At 49.6% G+C, this 21,282-nt stretch overlaps 2 protein-coding genes and 1 long non-coding RNA gene across 7 annotated transcripts; 2 read left to right on the forward strand and 1 right to left on the reverse strand.

Annotated features, from left to right (window-relative positions):
• Positions 1-4: 4 nt before the first annotated feature.
• On the forward strand, positions 5-1,368 carry LOC120441369. Its single transcript, XR_005614024.1, has 3 exons — positions 5-282; positions 448-530; positions 643-1,368. It is a non-coding gene; the product is annotated as an uncharacterized LOC120441369 (long non-coding RNA).
• Positions 1,369-1,735: 367 nt separating this feature from the next.
• On the reverse strand, positions 1,736-13,834 carry LOC116315421 (SUN domain-containing protein 1-like). Of its 3 annotated transcripts, XM_039616266.1 has the most exons (22): positions 13,718-13,831; positions 12,869-13,039; positions 12,601-12,794; positions 12,291-12,317; positions 11,889-12,176; positions 10,556-10,687; positions 9,604-9,678; positions 8,705-8,830; positions 7,574-7,672; positions 7,304-7,379; positions 7,103-7,149; positions 6,665-6,879; positions 5,015-5,272; positions 4,631-4,723; positions 4,475-4,548; positions 4,218-4,356; positions 3,829-4,113; positions 3,586-3,670; positions 3,386-3,501; positions 3,070-3,237; positions 2,905-2,997; positions 1,736-2,459 (listed from the first exon to the last, which is right to left on the reverse strand). In XM_039616266.1, exons 1-22 carry the CDS (start codon positions 13,756-13,758, stop codon positions 2,343-2,345), a joined length of 2,919 nt encoding a protein of 972 aa, XP_039472200.1. In that variant the 5' UTR covers positions 13,759-13,831; the 3' UTR covers positions 1,736-2,342. The 3 variants fall into 3 exon arrangements, with proteins under 3 accessions (XP_039472200.1, XP_039472201.1, XP_039472202.1); XM_039616267.1 differs by lacking the exon at positions 10,556-10,687 and having other exon boundaries at positions 13,718-13,830; XM_039616268.1 differs by lacking the exons at positions 7,574-7,672; positions 8,705-8,830; positions 10,556-10,687 and having other exon boundaries at positions 13,718-13,834.
• A 1,743-nt stretch (positions 13,835-15,577) lies between these two features.
• On the forward strand, positions 15,578-20,974 carry LOC116315422. Of its 3 annotated transcripts, none has more exons than XM_031733717.2 (11): positions 15,578-15,882; positions 17,557-17,752; positions 17,931-18,162; positions 18,248-18,527; positions 18,646-18,823; positions 18,904-18,980; positions 19,049-19,229; positions 19,295-19,543; positions 20,227-20,398; positions 20,469-20,569; positions 20,691-20,974. In XM_031733717.2, exons 1-11 carry the CDS (start codon positions 15,610-15,612, stop codon positions 20,801-20,803), a joined length of 2,052 nt encoding a protein of 683 aa, XP_031589577.1. In that variant the 5' UTR covers positions 15,578-15,609; the 3' UTR covers positions 20,804-20,974. The 3 variants fall into 3 exon arrangements, with proteins under 3 accessions (XP_031589577.1, XP_039472203.1, XP_039472204.1); XM_039616269.1 differs by having other exon boundaries at positions 15,742-17,096; XM_039616270.1 differs by having other exon boundaries at positions 15,749-15,882; positions 16,954-17,752.
• Positions 20,975-21,282: the final 308 nt, after the last annotated feature.

The following is a 21,282-nucleotide window of genomic DNA, read 5'->3' on the forward strand; positions in this document are numbered from 1 at the left end:
CCCAGGTCCAGCAGCAGGAGTCTTCTTGGGTGTTAAAAGGCTCCAGCTTCACCATCAGCTGCTCCATCCAGCCTCAGTACCCAGGAGGCTCTTTCCAGCTCACCTTCACCTCCTCCAGCACCACCAACAACTACACCCAGCCAGCTGTCAATCACTCTGCCCACTTCCTGTTCCCTGCTGCAGAGCCCGCCCACCAAGGAACCTACAGCTGTGTTTATCGCGTCTTCGTGTTTTCTCGTAACTTCTCCTCTGAGAGCCGTCAGCTGTCTCTCACTGTCTCAGGTGAGCTGAAGCAGAGTGGAGCTCAAGTATGAAACAGCAGCAGGTCCCACCTGACGTAGGCTCAGATGGAGTCAGAGATGTAGGCGGGGCCTACCTGATGTTTGTGTTTGATGCCAGCTGTTGTTCTCCTAACATCTAATGTGACGGCTGAATGTGTCTCATCAGATCCAACAGTGTTTGTCATCAGACTGCTGCTCCTGCTGCTGAGCCTGCTGCTCTTCATCTCTGCCGTCTGTTTCAGCCATAAGGTAGCGTGCACACGTCTGCTGATCAGAGGACGCTGTGGAACGAAGCGCTCGGCCCGTTGGAAGAGAGCGGCGACTCGCTGACTCACACCTGTGTGCTGCTGTGTCTCTGCAGGTCACCGGGAGGCAGAAGCCCCGCCCACCAGAGGACCAGGAGCTGGATGGTTAAAGCTGGCAGTGTCCAGAAAGGCAGGCAGCTCAGCAGCGCCTCCACATGGTGGAGGAAGTGTTTGCATCCTTCACCACAGTGTGAACATGAAGAACAACCACAGTATCATTTATACTTTTGCTTATGCTGTATCGGGATTGTGATGATTGTTGTGATTATTAGTTTTGCGTTTATATTATATTCTTAAGAAAAAAAAGTTTAACATTTGATGGTATCAGACACGTCGGGCAGGTGTGAGCTGGTGTTGTGGTTGGACACAGGTGAACTAAACCTTTTAAGGTGGATCTCCCCACAGGACACTGTTCTCATCAAGTTCATTCTCAGCATGACAGCAAAGACGTTCCACTGGAGCTGTCAGATCCATCCACAAAACATGGTCCCACTTTCTGCTCGCTACTTCAGCATGCATGTTTGATTACAGTGCTTTGTCTGTAGGTTACATATTAATGTAATTTTTACTTGTCCATACAACATGATATGAGCCAGGAGTCATAAACGTGGGGTCCTCCATCAGCATCTCACAGCACGTTGTGCAAAGCTTTTGCAGCATCAGCCTCAATAAAACATGGTCTGGTACTCTGCAGTAAATGTAACCATCTCCTCATGATCTCTGTGAGGTGACCCTTGTCCAGGTACTCCCTGGTGTTCTGGCAAAAAGCTGAATAAATCCATCTTTGCACACGGGCCTCGTCGTACAGTTGGAGCATACACTGCTTGCTCGGTGATCATTACTAGACAACTCCTCACAGTCACATCCAAACAGTGTGGGATCATCCCGACAGAACAGAAGGCAGAAACATCCAAAGGTTGGAAAAGTACTCCTGAAGATACACACAAAACTAGCTCAGAGTTCAGAATAACGTTAACTCAGTTGGTCTCTAGGTTAGGTTTACCATTTATTTTAGTATTCCTCCATCTAAGATCAGGTTCAGCTCAGACATGAAACCAACACTTCACTGGGAGCTGCAGGGCTCAGAGGGAACCGCTGATGGCAGCTGTGATGAGCTCGTTCTCAAACATAAACATCTGATACAAACAGTGTATATTAAGAAAATCTTTATTAGAAGCGTCCAATATGAAACCACAAATTAAAACACAAATTAACCTGAAGACAAAATGAGAAGAACATTACAGCAGCTGGATTTCACAGGTTCAAACATTTCAGTCAGTCTGTGCAAAAAAAAGCTCAAATTCCCTTTTAAACGATTCTGCTCGAGCGGGAACGTCGCCTGCGCCGCACGGATCGACTCGCTGCTTTTCCAGGAGACCGTAAACGCGTCGCTGTGGATCGGCGCCGTTTTCAGGACCATGAATCGTTCATGTGCTGCATCAACATGGCAGCTTGTCCACGGGTCGCCCTGTGAGAACGCCTGAGCTCAGAGTAGAGACGCTCGAGGGACCAATAAAAGACATAAAACAGGAAAGCCAACCAGGACTTCAAACAAAAACACTGACAGAAAAATATTAACTATTGACAGAAAAATGACACACTGTTGTTTTTCCACAGGAAACACTCTGATCACTTCCAGATGGAAATGTCTGTGGCGAGGGCAGGAGGCGAGTCTGAACCAGAGCTACGATGACAACGTCCTCTGCGCTGCCTCCACCCCGCTCGCGATTCTAATAGTTCGACTGTATGAGCGCGCTCAGACGTCGCTGGGCGTCCCGTGTACCCTGAAGCGGTACATGCAGGTGTACTCCTCGTGACCCCAGTTAGATAAAACCTGGACCTCGATGATCTGAAAGGCTTCGTCGTTCTCCTCCTGACGGGACACAAACAGAGCGTCATCGGCATATTTGAGAACTTCAGGAAAAAGAAACTCGTTTTCTGCCTCGGATGAGAAAACACTTAAATTTGGATCAATTAATTATTCTGCTCATCTCAGCAGCAGCTCTGCAAAACTAACCCCCAACCTGCCTGTGATTATTCGTTTGGTGGGTTTTTTTTCCCCATTGATGGGTCGAGTGTCCAGATTTAGATCTGTGAGGTCATATTTTGCAGTCATGTGACAGCCTCGCCGTCTCGTTCTTGCGGTTTTAAAAACAAGAACAAATTTAAAGAAACAAAGTGAAGCAGCTGGTATCTGAGAGGCTTCTGTCGCCCTCTGCAGCTGGACTGTCTCAGAGAGCTGAGTGTTAATGACTGTGACAGACTGGCTTGCCAACATTAAGGAAGGCTACAACCACAAGCCCCGCCCCATGACTCACTGAAACTGCAAATGTCTGCAGAGCATCTCCATCCTGGTCGTAGGTGTAGGTGCCGAGCAGCTTGCCTCGCTCCCGGCTCTCATTATCCAGACCCTGAAAGAGCGTTCAGGTTACACAGAGACTACAGAGCAGCGGCTTTATGAACGCACGCCATCGCTCTCTTACGTAGACGGCGAAGTCTCGGGGGGCGCTGTGCAGCATCCCGCTCGGGGCCAGGGCTTTGGGGATGTGCTCGAGGGTGAAGGCCGAGGGCAGGACCCTCATGGAGAGCCGGATCACCAGGAAGCCCGTGGAGCCTCTGAAGGCCCAGCAGTTCCCCGGGTGGACGTCAGGCTGCAGCAGAGAGCACAGATTTCACATCAGGCGATTTCATCAGTCTGAGCAAAAACATCTGGAGGAGCGCTGAGAGGAGGACAAAGTCCTATTACAGAGTCAAAAACGAGGAAGAGGAGATGCTGTGTGCTCCGTACAGGTGAGTTACCTGGATCACAGCTCGGGGAGACTGAGAGAAATACCAGAGCGGGACTCCGAACAGGCTGAGCAGCGCCGCCTTCGTCTCGTATGTCTCCGAGCAGCGAGTGCTCAGGATGCTGCCCCCTGCAGGACGAGCACAGAAACCACACTGGGTAAATCGTTACAGCAGGTTCATGACATCACAGACGGTCAGTGTTGGATTCTGACCTCCAGACTCCAGAGCGTAGTCTGCCAGGCCGGTTCGATCCTCAGAAAACAGCCGCAGAGCGTTCTTCACCGCCGCACGGACATCCTGAGGATACGAGGGAGGCGTGAGTGGCGATTATTACAGCGTGAATAAGCAACAGTCTCTTTGAATACCAGCCACAGACGTGACAGGTCATTACTCAGAAGGTTAGACAGGTTTATCAAATTCATCCTCAGGTGTTACATTTAGGCCCGCCTCCTCACCTCCTGGGTGACCGTGGCCCCGACGCCCTCGGCAGTATGCAGGACGGGCTCTCTGACCGTCTCCTCGCCGCGCCGCTGCTCCAGCTGCAGGCTGACGTTCTGTAGGATGCTGAGCTCCAGAGAGGCCAGCGCCGCCTGCAGGTCCGTCTCGCTCACATAGCGCTCAGAGAGCCACTGGAGGAGCGACTCTGGGAGGGCGGCGGCGTCTCCGCCCCCTGTCAGCTGGTTGCTGAAGAGCAGCGCCTGAACTTCCTCTCGCACCTGAGCAGAGACCTGACCCAGAATCTACAGAAAAGGACAGTCAGAACAGGAAACTGGTCCTTCACATTAAAAGCAACCATTCAGTGAGGCTTTTATTGTGAAGGAGACCGCTAAAACGAGTGTCTCACCGCCTGCTGGATTGTGGCGAGCTGTTGGCAGCTGTCCTGACATCTGGACAGAAGCTCGACGTCCCGCCTGACATCCCCCAGAGCCGCCTCCAACCGAACCACCTCCGCTAGCAAGGCATCATGGGACTGCCGGTCAACACTGGAGGAGGAAAAAGACACGTCAGCCACGAAGGAGTCGCACCAGCATCAGCTTCTCTTTGGTCCAGATAGACCTACAGTGGTCTGAAGAAGGTGATGATGAAGAGGACGAAGGTTACCTGACAGCAGCAGGAAGCGTGGTCGGCGAGGGTGAGAGGAGAGATCCAGCAGCTTCACGTCTCCACTGAACCTCCTGCAGTTTTAGTGAAGTTTTATTTCTGAAGCTTTTACAGGTGAAACACGATGCCAGGCTCGTCTCAGGTCATGTGACTCACCTTCGTTTTGGCCACCAGTTTCTGCAGCTGCAGCTCGAGCTGATCCAGACGAGACGTCTGCGTCTGCTGCTGCAACAAATCCTCCCGGCGAACCTGCAAACACGAGACAACTTAACAAAGGTTTCGGTAAAGTGCAGTTCCTCCAGCGTCCAGCGGGGGCTCCAGTGAGTCCGTGTTAAACGTTCACAGCACGATACAGAAACTGTTCTGGTCTCTGGATAAGGGCCTCCATCACATCTGCATTTTATAACTGTTTAAATTGTAGTAAGGGTTAGTTTGGATCATTAGGGGTGTGGCCTATTTGACTGACAGGTGGATGGTGCTACTGCTGCGTGCTAGCTTCAGCTCAGCTAACTGCACAGTGTCGGTGCTGCAGACCCTCACCTCCTCCCTTTGCTGCCTCTCCTCGTCCAGCTGTCTCCTGAGCTCGGACAGCTGCTGGTCCAGCAGAGCACTCAGCGACGCCTCCACGCCGTCGCGCTGAGCAGACGAGAGCTGCTGCAGGCCGGTGTAGAGCCGGAGCAGCTCTCTGTGTCTTTGCTCTGCCCGCCGTCCTCCGGCCTCCACACGCTCCCACAGCACCATCAGACTCTGCTCCAGACGAATGAGCCGCTCAGCATCTTCTGACATCGCCCCCACTTCCTGTAACAACCACATTTGTAATCAGGTACGTGTTTTGTTGCAGTTTTTTTTTTTTCCCTCCCATAAACATGCATAACTCCAGGGCTGCCACAAACGATTATTTTGATGGTCGACTAATCAGATCATCATCCATTGGACGTAAAACGTACAGCTTATTGCACCAGCATGCATCTGCTCTTATATAACTATCATTAGCTTACAGCTTGAAGTGTTTAAGGTATGTGCTAACTAAAATTAAAGAGATGATAGTTTATGAAATTTTAATGAAATCTGCAGATTGTTTCGGTGGACTTTAATAAACTCAGCCGTCTGCTCCTTGCTATCTAAAATATAACAGCACACCGGAGTATTTTCTCGAGCATCTCACACTTCTGATAATCAGCTGTCTGCTTGACGTTTATTCAGCTGTGTAAAAACTATAACTTTAATCTCAGCCAAACCGATTTACTCAGGAACAAATAAAACACAGAAAAAAAAAAAAAAGCCAAACAATAACATTTTAAGTTATCTAAGTGACTTATATATCATGTTTAACCTGAGTAGCGAAAGACGGCGGTGGGTTTGAAAACGATTTGCCGGGAGTCCGGTGTTCTCGCCGGCTCTAGTGAGCATTGAACCCCGGCTCGCTATCGAGCTGGTGGGTAACAGACGTCTCCAAAAACGTCGGAGCGCTTTTGAAAATATGTGGTGTCTTGATAAACTGAGCAGATATTTGAAGTTTACACAGCTACATAATAGTAAGAGTAATATTAAAACTAACTAGCTGCCGCCATTATTGGAAACTGAGCAGGGCCGCGCTATGAATTCTGGGATAGGTTGGGGCACGAAGTATACGCCCGACCCATCCTTCAAATCTGGGGAAATGAAGGGCACATTTGGAGGAGTCTTGGAATTTGGACAGGCTTCGTCGTGTCGCTGTAACGTAATTGGCCTACAAATGCGGGCACAGGAGGATGCGGTTCCTGAATTTGGACACAGCTTCTTCGCCTTCGGGGTTTAACGGCAGCTGGCATCCTTGTACATGCAGTGCTGCCATCTGCTGTTTCAATCCGCTATTACACTCTTAAATCCTACTTATTAATGAGTATTTTGGGATCTTACAAAGCTTCAAACGACGCGTTGACTATTTAATTAGTCGTCAACGATTTTGATAGTCAACTAATCGTGGCAGCCCTACGCAACTCCTGTAAATCAAGGAGTGACTGTGCTTTTCAGTGACATTATGGTAACGCCTGAGAAGATGAAGGTTGGTTGAGAGAGAGCGTGACGGCGCCCTACAGAAAACAAATGTTTTGGTTATCGCCCCTAAATTCACTGAAATGCATAAACCACCAAACGTAAACCTCATCTGCTGCCGCTGAAAGCCTCTGGTTACGGTGCCCGAGGTCATACCTCCTCTCCTGCTGCCGTTTCCACTGGTGGAGGTTCGCTGTGAAGCAGCCCCGCCTCCTTTGACTCATCTACGTCGCCCTCTCCTGATTGGCTCTCAGAGGACAGGAAGCTGTTAGAGGACAGAGCGGGGACGTTGGAGACCGCCGGCCTCCACTCTGTGACGTTAACAGCTGGAAACAGCAATTGTAAAACAGCTGGACCAAACCAGCCCAGACCTGAGGAGGGAGGAGTCCAGTTACATCACTTCCTGAAAGTCAGCTGTGATCATGTGACTGCTGGGTTTCCTGTCTACTCCTGAGCACCAGACTCTGCAGGACTGTGTTTTAAATCCAACTGTCAGCCGCACAGAAGCTGCATTTTAGGAATCCGAGGAGAATTGTCCACGTTTGCCGTTAAAACGGTGATTTAATTTAAGATTATTGAATTCAATGAACTCACCGACCAGGAGAAACAGCAGAGAAAGAACCACCAGGAGGACAGGAAACCTGCAGAGACATCAGCCATGTTTTAATCACAGGGAGCCTTCCTTCCACTCATTTAAGCTTAAATGTATTTGAGCGGTCGAACAGGTTTGATGATGAGTTACTCCAGAATGAAAAAAAAAAAAAAAAAACCCGTAATGAATCAGCTCAAACTTGCCAACTCAGCTGTGTGTTTGTGGTCATGTGACGCCACCGTGTGTCGAGCCACCTGAAGGCATCGCCTGCTGTCCGACCTGCAGACACAGAACGATAAAACCAATCAGAACACAGATTCAGATGGATGGGAGGGGGAAGGGAGGGATTTTTATTCACCAGCTATCACACACACACACACACACACACACACACACACACACACACACAGAGCTGGGGGTCGGGTCAGGGAGCAAAGACGCGACAAATCAAACGCACACACGGCGGCGTTAACCTGCAGACCGTGCGGCGCTCCAGGAAGCAGAACCAGCTTTCCTGCTCAGAGGCCCGAGGGCCTGAGCCGCTCGCTGAGCGAGGTCAAAGAGAACCGAAGCTGCAGGAGGAGAGGAGGAAGGTCAGTCAGCACGGTGGGAAGCGGCTAAGGATGCTCTCAGGCCACGCCCATTTTGGCCAAAGTCAGTCTGGTTTTTAAGGCCTGACCAAAGCGAACGCTCCGGTGAGCTCAGTCCTTAAAAAACAGAACGTGTGGACGCGCCTGAGACTCCGCAGCACGTCCACACGGCGCTGCGCTCGCACGCCGTTATTACCGGTCGCTTCTGTCACGGTTTCTTCAACGCAGATCGATTCAAACGTTATGCAACACGAACAAATCTGGAAAAAATGTTGAGTTCGACTTTTACAACAGCAACAGAAATGACCGAGTCATTAATAAGGAAACGTAAACATTTGATATCCAATTCAAGTTTAGTTCATCACAAAATAAATACATACAATTTTCTCTATAAATTACTTTGTTATAATTAGTCAAATGGCAGAGACGAGGAAAAAAAAAAAATAAATAAATAAAAATAAAATAAATCTTAAAATAAAAAAAAAATAAAAAAACCATCAAGTGACATCATATTACACCCATCTTTTATATACAGTCTGTTAACATCACTAAGTTTCTGGGTTTTGAGCCAATCAATCCTGCTGCTGAGTCCGATTGGTCGTCACGGCAACACAAAGTCAAATCTACTCAGGAGCGCGTTTATTTGATTTAAATAAGATTCAAATTTAAACCGTCACAGCTTTCTGTTCATGCTGGGGTGTGTGTGTGTGTGTGTGTGTGTGTGTGTGTGTGTGTGTGTGTGTGTTGCCTTTGAAGTCAACAGGATGTATAAATTGTGTTTTGAAGCATCTTTATGACTCGTATTTCCGCTGCGCTGCTCAGAAACACTTAAAGACAGAAGAGACTGACGGTGCTGCTGTTCACAGGCCAACACGATTCTTTACACATACTGGGAATCACTTTGTGGCCTCACACTGCGACTGAACACATACGGCTCGGAGCGGACATGAATAAAACGATCTGCACGGGCCGATGGGACGCCTGCAGCTCAGACTGCTGGAGCGGGTATTGAACCTGTGAAAAGAGCAGCGCTCCATGTGAACCCCAACAAACAGGAAACCAGGGAGGACCACGAGGACGAGGACGAAGAAGACGTGACCGCATCCATCGGCGAGCGCCGTCTGTCCTTGCAGTCGTTACCTGTAGGTGTCAGCAGAGCATTTAACCGACACACGAAACACAGGAGACACATCTACACAGGAACCATGTGACCGCTGCTACAAACAGGAAGCTCCGAGTTCGGCTGTGGAGCCTCGAGGTTTACGGAGAACACCTGAGCGTGCACACGGCGACCTCTGTATCAGGTGATCACTGTGACCCTTCAGTCACACACCGACTCTTCCCAACACGCTGCTGCAGCAAAGCTGCTCAGAGCCGACTCCACCAACACAGTTTCAACGTTAGTGTTAAAGGGCGAGGTCGGGTTTGGCGACAGCTTTTTTATAACATGAGCACCGCCCACTTCAGAGGCAGTGTTGGTGCAGCAGCGGAGCTTTCTGGTGAGACTCCACCTGCTGCCTGCACAGAGACGGCAACCAGCAGGTGGAGACGATACATTTACAGACAGAGTCGGCTTGAGAGAAAAATCTGGACCCTGCTGTGATTTGGTGCTTTATAAATAAAGTTCAATTGAATCTTTTCTCTCCTCAACATAATCATCACACACACACACACACACACACACACACACACACACACACACTGACTGTTGTCTGTACACGCTACACCCTTCATTCAGCTTCTGATTCTTGCCATGCACATCATCACATACAAGTCCAACATTAAATACTGTGTGTGTGTGTGTGTGTGTGTGTGTGTGTCTCTCTCTCTCTCTCTCTTGTAAATGATAATCAGCATCATGAATGAGTGAAGAGCAGGCTGATTAAACCCTCTGAGGTGTGTGTGCTGCTCACACAGAGATCCGTTGGGCTGTAGCTCCCTCTGGCTGGACTCCGTCAGGCTCATGGCTCCACCGCGGCCGGGTCGAGCTGAAACAGAGGAAACAGAGTCAGGACTCACCGAGAACAGCAGATCACCACCGTCGACCTCCGAGCCGAGGCCTGAATGTTCGCTGCAAGCAGGCGGAGGGCAGATTTGCATTTTGCCAGGGAAACAGCCAAAGTGAAGAGGTGCAGCCCATTTGTTTATTTGCAAAGAAGCACAGCGACTGCAGGGTGGTGCCAGCGCTGCAGCCTGTAGGACAGGTCCAGAGATCCAGACGACACTCTGGTCTCATGAGTAGTCAGGGATGTTTAGCGAGGAGGCGTCAGGTGACTAAAAATAAATGGAAATAAACCCTTTGAGGTCTAATGACCACAGAAGAGACACGTGAGGGTGGAGGAGCTCCTCCTCTGTGTTTAATGAAGCCTGCCTGTGCTTCGAGGAGGACATTAGGCCCTCTTCCTGAAGATCCAAACAACATTAAGGCCGTTGGTAGACATCTTTGATCTCGGGCTACTTTGGCAGATTCTCCTTTAAGAAGTTCTAAAAAGTGATCTTATTCAATCCTCGGGGTCGTGTAGGCGGAGCTAACGCAGTTAAGTGAAGGGTGAGAAAGGTCAAAGGTACTGAAGCTTGAAGGACAGCGTTCACACCACCTCCTCATAAGAGCACCACTTTAGGTAACGCAATGCTGCCTCTGCAGGTAAAGGTGGCTGTGGGTCATTCACAGGGAGCTGAGGGGATTCTGGGAGTCTGGTTCCTGCTGACCACTCAGACGGGGTCTTTTGGTCACTGAGGTGATTTTGGGTGCTTTCATTGGACGGTGGCCCCGCTCAGGTGAAGCAGATGTGTTTTACACCAGTGTGTGAAGAAGAAAGGTGCACAGGTTAATTCCACCACCTGCTGTAAACAGACAGTCAGTACCTCTGTTATCAGCCTGTATGTTGACCTTTAACCCCCGACACACCTGCCAGGTGTGCATCAGCGCAGACACGCAGCAGGCAGCGACTCTCCTGATACGCAGCAAAGACGAGTCGAGCCACAGCTGCAGCACATCTGGAAGAGCCAAACCACAACGAGTCAACGAGCAGCACCTTCACCCCGACACCTGTGAGCGAGCTCGCCGCACACAAACACGCCAGCAGAGCCACAGAACAGGAAGTGATGCTCAGCTGATTCTTAAATCCAGGAAACAAACCACAGCTTCATGAAAGTGGAAGCCTGCACGAGCCCCGCCCCCCAGCACCTGCCCAGGTGCCTCAGAGCAAACAGTCAGTCTCTGCTCGCGCTCGTCCCCCCCCCCAAAAGTTGATAAGTGACCGTCAGCTGCTCGACCTGCTGAAGGTGAAGCAGAGCGAGCGGCGAGATTCACACCTGCTGAAAAACAGGCAGGTCAAAGAAACAGCCATCCGATCACCTCAGCACCAAACGCAGCTTCACTCTGTGTCATTAAATGAGTAATTACAGTGAAATCTACAGAAAATGTAAAGACAAACGCTGAGGCTCAAAAACCTTTAAATGCCTAAAATGGCAGATAATTTAGTGACACAATAATCAGAATTAAGCCTCAAATATCCGGCTGTACATGAAACCTCGTCACATCCTCACTGCAGAACCAAACGTTAGTGTTTGTTTCTCGTCCCACTCCAGGGTCACATAGTGGTGGGTAAGGTTGTATTCACAGGCTGAGGGTGGCAATAAATCGTCTGCATATAAACCAACCCTCAACTTTATCAGTCTGATTTACATTCAGCGCTTATGTTTATCACTCCAAACTTATCAGATCAAATTCCTCAGCAACCCCAACCTCCTGGAAGGCGTCAGCAGCAGAGAGGAGCTGATGGAGGCTCTAAAGCGTTACGTTTGTGCGGAACCAGAACCAAAGACAAACTGGACACACTGGTAGCAGCAGACGGTGCCCCGTCCTGATAAAGCATGTGCTATGGAGAGCAGTGACTGCGGCAAACCTGTGCTGCACTGATCGAGAAGGTTGCGTGGTTTAATCTGTAACAACACTGATTAAAATGTGACTGAGAGGAACAAACTCAAGTGTTGCTTTGTCTTAATTCTGGAGATTTGAAATGTTTCAGGAATGACGAGAAAAGATTTTTACTACAGATCGATTTGTTTTTGTTACTTTCTGAATACGAGAACGTTTTTGCTGTCATTATAATCTTGTTACAGACAAAAAAAAGAAAAAGAGTCTGATGTGGTCATTTTGATACACAGTAAAGACCGTCACGCCCGTCTGCCTCACCCGTCCTCCTCCTGCGGCTTCTGTCTCTGTAGTAGATGGTAGAAGGTTCTGGTTCCTCGCACTCTGAGGGTCCCGGTACCATTAGTGTTGAGGAGGTGTCTGTGGTGTATTTGGAGGAAGAGGAGCCGGCCGCCTCCTCATCCAGCGGCGGCTCAGATTTCAGAGCGCTGCAGTCTTTACAGTAAACCCTGCTGAGCGCCTGGCCCGGGTGTTTGGTGCAGAGGGCGTCTAGACCAATCAGAGTGCTGTTCAGTGCGACGCTGCTCTGCTCCGCGATGATGGTGCTTTCTGCAGACAGAGACAAGGACACGATGAAACTGACTCATCATGTCCCCTTATCAAAGCCTGTATGAGTCAGGCGCAGGCGGGCGGGGGCGCAGGCGGGCGGGGGCGCAGGCTCACCTTTGGAATCCGAGTCGTGGTCCAAACCTGAGGAGGAAGATCAACATTAAACTAGAGTCTGCCTCAGGCGGAGCAGGTCCGTTCAACAAGGCGAGCCTTGTGTTCACAGATGCTCCAAACTCAACATAGCAGGGTAACGAGTCCAAAACTGAACCCAGGTCATTTCCTTAGACTGAAAACATCAGACCAAAGTAATCAAAGTAAGAATACTGAATCCGTGGATCTGATGACCTGTGCTGTTGCCATGGAAAAGCACCACAGAAAGCGCTCTGTAAACAGATCATCATAAATCTATGAGGAGGCATCGTACCCCAGAACGCATCAACCTGCGTTTGCTCCTGGATGGAGGACTCGTTCTGCAGGGAGGACAGCAGGGAGGCGTCGGACGCCACGCTGTGGAGGCTGCTGTTGTGGAGTGCCATGATGGCAGGTTTATGCGGCGCATCGAGGAGCGACTCAGAGCAGGAGACCGAGTGCTGCTGGGAACGACGGGACCTCAGCGACCTGCAGAAGGAGGCAGGAGGTGAAGGAGGAGCAGACCTGAACAGAACATACCTCCAGCAGACGTCTACACCGACCTGCTGCTCCTCCAGTCGCCTCCTCCCGCACTAAAGGAAGCGCTGCCACGAGGAAGACTTCGGTCCAGCAGGCCTTCATCGAGCCGCAGGCTGCGTCTCGACATGACCCTCGCCCGAAGGAAGGAGACGACCTGCTGCTCCTTCTCAGAGTCCGATGAGGAGTAGGTGGAGCTGAGGAGACAGGCGTGGAAGATGAGGGAGCAGGAACAGGAAGAGGAGTGTTCATTTACGAAAACAAATTCTGAAAATGTTACATGACAGAAAACTTTAAACCTGATCAAATAAACCTGCAAAACCATTTAAACAGAATATATTAAGAAATATATAAAATGTATAAGAACATAAAGAGAAAACATTGAAACTTTAGTACACGTTTTTGGTAAAAAAAAAAAAAAAAAAAAAAAAAAAAAAAAAAAAACCACACACACAACAACACTAAATCAACCATAGAATGCAGTTTGATAAAATTAAAAATGTTAAAGTTGGCAGCATGTACAGAGGAATGTTATTAGAATTCCGAGATGCATTTCCTGTGATATGGAGGCAGATTGATGGAGGTCTGGGGTCGTGTTAACCAGACGAACAGCGAGCTGCAGATACTCGCTCTCGTTTCCTTCACTAAACTCTGAATTAAAAGCAGCTTCAGCTTAATGATTAAACTCGAGTGTTAACCTGCAGACACGCTGCAGCAACTCAGCAGAAACACAGAAACCACTTCTTCCTGAAATACTGAAGGAAGACACACTCACACACTCACACACACACTCACACACAAACTAAATCCCTGCGACCTTATCAGACACCTGACCTACATACAACAGCGCAGAGAAAGAAGCCGAGCATACACACAGGTCCGTCCAGCCCCAGCTCTGCAGGTCCTCGTCACTCATGGCAGCCGGCAGAGCCGCCAACAACGCTGCCACAAACACAACTCACACCAACACCAACTCTAACGCACACACAAACAAACACACAGATCCAGCCAGCAGCTGAAGTTCACCTTTAACCTGCTTACACTTCCTGTCTTGGGGTCAGTCAGCTGCTCGTACACACACGCACGCACACCTCTATCTCTGTGAGGACACTATTTAATTCAATAAAAATATCAAAGTCAGATATTTCCCGCCACATGGTGTTCAGCCTGCTGCCCCCCCCCAATAACCAGGATGTTACTCCAAAACTAAGAAAAAAAAAAAAAAATCTCTTTATGTGGTCAAACTGGGTGCTGGAGTCCAGACGTCAGCCAATCAGAAGAGAGTGGGTTTAGAAAGGAGGACATTATTTCACTGTAGAGCCCCACCCACCTACCCCTCAAACCTTCTGTTTGAGAGGAGCTGCCAGTTAGAAGAAAGCGGTCTTAAAACAGCGCGTCAGAGAATGAAATGAGGAGCTGCACAGAGAGCGAGGACGAGACAAAGGAGGATCATCTATTACCTCCAGCTGCCACCTCAGACTCAGTTACCCAGCAGCCCTCACCTTCAGGTAAACGCCGACTTCCTGCTGAGCTGTCAGGTGGCGCTGCAGTGCTCCCCCTTCACCTGCTGAGAGCGCCCTCACCTGAGAGGCTGATGGGAAAATAAGATCGTGTGTTTTAGGTGGTTATAAACTGCACAGCGGGGTGAAACACGTAAACACACAAACCAACATTTTAATTCTTGTGTCTTTATTGTTCCTTCCATCACCATCGTTACTCTACTTACATATAATCGCCCTTCTACACCCGCGTGCGCGTGTCCGCTCTGTTTGTTTGCGATTGAGCCCACATGTACAGTCTTTTAACTGCAAGCTGTCAGCTTCCAACCAATCCGCGGTCAGCTCACGTAAATGACGTTGTGCGTGACCAATCAAATCCCGCAGTGGGCGGACCCCCGCGAAAAACGAACCGTGGCTCTGCTAACGTCAGCGTTAGTGCTCACAGAATATAACAGTAAAAAAATAAAAGTTAATCAGGACGGTACAGAGAGGAAAAAGCGCTGTGCTCACCCGCAGCGGGGGGCAGACAGGGAGAGACGCCGGCCACAAGCTGCCACTAGCTATTAGCAGCCAGCGGGCGTCAGATAGAACTGGCGGAGACAGTTAAAAGGTGTTCCCGTTATAAATTCGCCGGTTAGCAGCGTAGCGATGAACGCAAACTCCGAAAGCTCCTCTCAGGGACTCACATTCACACTAACAACAGGCAGGAGACTTAACACTAGCGGTTTACAGTGGGGGCATTTTATAGCGCCAGCAGTGATTTTCGCCCCCCTGTGGCCGGAGGTGCGACCCGCTCTATGACAAAGATGATATATTGATTTGAGATGGTTCACTCCTAGTTCAATGCCGAGACATTTTCATTAAAATGTTGTTTTATTGCAGTGAGTGAACGTTAGAAAACAGAAAAAAAATTTTCCAGAAAACATCACATTAACAGATGATTTCTCCTGTTATCATTTGTTAAACGGAACTACTTTAAAATACATTTTTGGATATTCAGCCTGAGCTGCTGTCACATTCACAGTGTTAAAGTGGTGGCGGGAACATGAAAAAAGGCCTGAATCTCAGTTACGAGATCAGTAACATGTAGGTGAGTAATCTGAGTACTCCCTGCGCCTGCTCCGACCGTTTTTTCCCTCTTGGCGGCGTGGACTTAACTGGCGGGGATTTCCTTATATGGTCACGGGAGCGGGCTCCGCCTCCTCCTCCTCGCGCTCGGACTCGGGAAGTTTTCCAGCTCCGTGTGCAGGAGCGGGACTCGGACCAGGATGTCTCCCAAGAAATGCATCTTCGGCTGCGAGGGGAAGCTGAACCTGTTCGCGCTGCCCAAAGAGGAGCGGATCCGGCAGCAATGGATCCAGTACCTGTTCTCAGACCAGCGGCCGCCCAAAGCCACCGTGTACGTCTGCTCGCGCCACTTCTCCGAGGACTCGTTCGTCAACAAAGCCCAGTATGACGCCGGCTTCTCGGCCAGGCTGCTGCTGAAGGACGGGGCGCTGCCGTTCATCCACGGGGACGTGGAGGAGTCCAAAGCGGCGGCGGTGAGCCTCAATCTAACCCGGGGATCTCCGCCGCGAGTAGCTGCCGAGTCCCGGATCACCGGACGGTAGAAACGGTTTAAATCCACCGGCGGGATTAAAAATCAAAACAAAAGAAAAATGGCTAACCGGGCTAACGGTCTCAGTTAACGTGTAAAAAAACAAAATAAAGACCGAATTTATCAGAAAAAGCCTGAAAATAACGACAGAAACGGCTAAACCGTAACCGCTGTATGGAGGTCTAAACATGCCAAAAACTAATAATAAGAATAAGACCGTTACTCCGTAAATAAGCTTGTATTGTTGAAGACCAGTAAATGTTCGTATACTGCTACAGTAAGCTATGATTTTATTGGCCATACTTGGTGTCAAACAAACCTTTAAGTGTCATTACATCCTTTCATAAAAGCGCCACCTTATAAGTGTTAGTAAATCAGCGAGCTGCATTACCTCAACTTTTTTCTTTAAAAAACAGAATTAATTTTAAAAATACTCCAACATCTGATCTGATCAGCAGCTAGTTTATATGGAACACCAAAACGGCCAAAATAACAGAAACGACTAAATATTTTTTACAAAATTCCTTTAATTATTTTAATATTTAGAGTTGGTAAGTGAGTAAAAGTTTATTTATATAGCACTTTTCACAGACATGTCACAAAGTGCTTCACAAGAAAGTTAACAAAATGTAGTACAGTGGTAGTATCATAATATTTTGCATAATCATTGCTGGACATCAGTACAGTGCTATTAGAGCCTGACCGATACTTTCACTGTATCGATATATCAGTATCAGCATTTATGACAAAGTCACACCTGCAGGGTGAGGCGTTCTGAGCATTCGTCTGTCAGCTCGGTTGGGTCTCAGTTACATCATCAAACATGAACAAAGCCGTTCTGAGCCTCGGTATGAGCAGTGAAAGGATCGGAGAAGAGGAAAAATTATGGAGATGAGTGAAGAAGAGCGAAAGGTGGATGTCCTGCTCTCTGCTGATGTTTTAAACATGCTGGGGAATGATGGAAGTCATTGCTATTTGTTTGAAATGAATCTGCTGCTCCTGCTTTTGTGTGCAGAGGTTGAACCTGTAAGGTGAAGGTGAGCGTGCAGCGGCTCGTCTGCTGTCCGTTACCTCTACCTGTGCCCCGCAGAGCTCCTGGAACCTCCTGCAGTGCGGGGGAAAGTCTCAATTTAAGAAGTTGGAATCAGCAGGAATCATGTCAGCAGTTACACATTTGAAATCTGCGATGAAGCCGATCAATTTAAAAATAAACGGTTGACAGTAATGATAATATTAATATTTATTTTTGTTTACGTTACTGTAATGTATTCTGCTTTTGCTTGAGGGAAAACAACAACATTCTAATTATAAAAAATAGAAACATTAACTGAGCTGTTTTAAAGATTTTCAGCTCCTCGTGGCGCCTCCTCTGAACAGTTAGCCACATGAAATTCATAAATATGGACGACAGCCAAAACTGTTTTATGCACCGCCATCAACATGTGGGCCAGTGTCTCTGATTTTTTTTTTTCCCCTTTGAGTCCTTTATATTTATAAAATTAACGTCTACAGTTGTAATCGAATTTTCCATGAATCATTATGGAGTCATTTACTTATTTTGGCACCTTGTGTCCTCCGTAGTGCATTACATATCATTTGGCCTCTCTCCCGTGAGCAGAGTCCGGTGCTGCTGCCCCTCACTCGCTTCAGAAACACCGCCTGTCAGACCGACCCTGAACCCAAGGTCTCCGTGGCGACGCAGTTCTGTCACTACATGGTGTCGGTGGGCACGCAGACGTCCTACTCGCCATCTACGAGGTGCGCCGCCACCCAGCTGTCCTACAACACGCTGAAGCAGCACGTGAGAAGCAAAGGTGGGTATGAGAGCCACGCACTGTTACTAAAAGATGGCCACATATTAACTGCTGGCCCCTGCTGGTCGGTGGAGGAACTGCAGGTTTTGGACTGAGATTCAGAAATAGTTTCTGTTGGTGATGAAGAGGAAGCTTTGTTCAGTTTTAAAGAGTGTAAAACGTGTTTTGTGCGTTTCAGCCACACAGGCCTCGGTGTCGCACTGTAACGTGGGAACGGTGACCACCCAATCAGAGACGGGGATTCAGCCGGGTGTCAGACCAGCGAAGAGACCACGTCTGGAAATGAAGGAAGAAGAGGAGGGGGAGGAGCCAGAGGAGGAAACAGATCTCCCTGAAGCGTCCGACCAGTACGACCCCATCTGCGAGCCATATGAGCCGGACGAGTCCTCAAGCGAGCCGCCCGACAGCCGGTAAGGTGCCGGCGCCTCCTGCAGGTTTCTGTCTGTCTGTGCAGCAAACGTCTGATCTGGGACCTGTTATTCTCCACCCACACAGCGAGGCGGAGGCCACGCCCTCCCACTACAACGACCCCAAATACATCGTGTTCGAGAGCTGCCTCAGAGACCTCTTCCTCACCTGCCCCGTGTGCGGGCTGAGCTGCGAGGTGCGGCGGGGGCGGATGGGCACCTTTGTGTACTTCAGCCAGCTGTGCCCCAGCTGTGACTACAGCAGGAAGTGGGAGAGCCAGCCGGTGGCGGGAAGCACGCCGCTAGGAAACCTGCAGATGTCTGCGGCCATTTATTTCACCGGAGGCTCGTTCAGTCAGGTGGAGAAGGTAACTTTGACCTTTGACCTGAGCACACGTGACAGTAAAACTCTGACGTCACTGTCCGAGTGTGCGCACGTGCAGACGTCCTCCATGACGGCGCGTGTCTGCTGTGCGTCACCTGCAGGTGTGCAGAGCCATGAACCTCCAGGTGTTCCAGTCCGACACCTTCAGGAGGCACGCCCGCATGTTCCTCGAGCCCGCCATCAACCACAAGTGGAAGCGGGACCAGCAGGTGCTGATGGAGCGCCTGAGGGGTGAGGGCAGCGTGGCGGTGGGAGGGCGGATGAGGGCGGACCTGCTGGGTGAGCGAACGCCATCATTAGTGTCTTGTTTTTGTCACCTTGTGGTTACTTTGGCCTGATGATGTCATTTCCTCTGACAGGACACTGCGGGAAGCTGGGCAGCTACACCCTGATGCACCTGAACAGCAGCAGCGTCATCGACATCCAGCTCATTCAGGTAACGCTCGCTCTGTGCCAACAGGAAGTAAGAGCCGATCACGTGACTGTTTGTGGTTATCCTCTCAGAGCGCCGGGGTCAGCGGCAGCTCGCACGTGGAGACAGAGGCTCTGCGGCGAGGCCTTGACCTCCTCCAGGTCAACCGCCTGAGCGTGGACCACATCGTGACCGACCGCCGCACGCGCGTGCAGAAATACCTGAGGGAGCGAAACGTCTGCCATTACTATAACATCCAGCACTTGGAGAAGGGTCGGTACGGCGCGGTCACGTGACGATAAGCCGTCAGACACACGCTAACACGTTTTTCTCCGCAGGTTTGTCCAGGAAGCTGAAGAAGCTGGCGAAGAGTAAAGAGTGCCTGCTGGTGCGGCGGTGGCTGCCCAGCATCAGGAACCACGTCTACTGGAGCGCCACGACCTCCACGTCCGCGCCCGAGAAGGTGGCGAAGTGGAAATCCCTCGTGAACCACATCCAGAACGTCCACACTCACGACGACCCGCTGTTCCCGACGTGCGCGCATCCTAACCGCGTGTCCGTGGATCCCAGCAAGTGGTTCCAGCCAGGTGAGTGTCAGCCAATCAGAGCCAGTCACACCTGTGCACGTGGACCTCAGGTGGAGAGTCTGGGCTTTAGGAAGGTGCCCACGAATAAAATGTATGATTATTAAACAGTCCAGTCATTGGCTGACACTTTATCACAGGTGAAGCAGCTTACCTGGCTAACCAGCCTGTGACATCACAGCGGCGGTGTCCACGATAACGCGGGCAGTCAGACACTGACGTAGCATGACTCAGCTCAGCTCCAAAGACGCAGAGAAAAGACGAATAAATTAACCTGCTGTAAACAGTTGACCTTTGACCTCTTGCACATAATGATGTCATAAACCTCTGGTCACGTCATGTGACTGCTGGCCTTTCCAATGTGTCCAGCAGGGTGTGACGTCCACATTCATAACACTGAAGGCTGTTCAGTGTCCAATCATGGCTCAGCGCTTAGATGAGTCTTCCCTGCAGACCCTGCTGACATCACAGAGAGCACGCCCCTGATACAGTCAGCTTAGACACAAGCTCCACCCACTCGCTGTTCAGAGCTGAGGGGGAGGGGCGTTAAAAGGGCAATTAACAAACTGTTTAATGATTTGATTTATTATGATGGGCGTGGCTTAACTCTTTGCTGCTCTTTGCTGCCTTGGTATTGGCTGACTGTTTACCTGTGGGTGTGTCTGTGCTCACCTGTGTTGCTGCAGACTCGGTGGCTCTGCACAAACTGAAGAAGCTCCTGCTCAACAAGCGAATTCTCGCCGACGTCGGGAAACTGAGTCACGACCACCAGGCGTCCTCGCTGGAGCGCTTCCACCGGCTCGTGTGCCACTTCGCACCAAAGAACGTCGCTTTCCCGTTCGTCGGCGTGCTCTGCAGGTAAACGCTGCTGCTTTAGCTCTGATGTCACAGCCTTAAACACCTGTGTGACAGTAGGTCTTGTTTCCAGGCTGTACCTGGCCGCCATGCATTTCAACGAGGACGCAGAGAGACACAAAGAGAGGAGTTCAGAGGTCACCGCCGAGACTCAGCAGAGCGAGCCCAAACCCAGTGAGTGACGCGCGCGCACACACACACACACACACACACACACAGAGGAGAAGCTGAACTGCTCCTGTGTTGAAACTTTATTGATACCAGTGTGGTTTACAGTGACTTCCATGTCTTCCAGAATATGTGAGCGAGCTGATGAAGCTCCTGTTTGAAGAAGTTTTTAAGGAGCCTTCGACCTACGTGGACGAACTCAAACGGATCCCCGTCCCCGCCGACCTGAGCCCCGTCTGAGGACGCGGAGCAGGAAAGAGGAAACTGCTCTAACGTATCCACGCCGACTGTTACTGAGGGAACCGCCTTCACCACGGCATGAGTCCACTGAAGAACATTTGGAAACATGTTTGTTTTTTCTCTGATCCCTCTGTTATTTATCTGTAAATAAAGCACTTCTTATTTACCTGATCTCTGCTCGTCTGTGTGGGAACACGCTGGAAGACGCCGAGTGGAACAGGAAGTGGCAGCAAGTTTAGCTTTTCTTCTTCTAATCAGGTTTTAGCTGCAAAATGTTTTTAACATTTAAAGTATCTTCAGTGACGCTTTCAGTGCGGAAGTCATCCAAACCTACCTTTAAAATCAAATCAAATCATTAAAGACTAATAATATAATATTGTTATTATTTACATCATAATAATTAATAATAACATAATTATGTCATTATAATGATTTGCTTTGTGATATATGTAGAGCTTTATAATATAATATAATTTTGG

The sequence above is a fragment of the Oreochromis aureus genome, linkage group 8, assembly GCF_013358895.1.
Source record: "Oreochromis aureus strain Israel breed Guangdong linkage group 8, ZZ_aureus, whole genome shotgun sequence".
In the NCBI taxonomy this organism is placed as follows: Eukaryota; Metazoa; Chordata; class Actinopteri; order Cichliformes; family Cichlidae; genus Oreochromis; species Oreochromis aureus.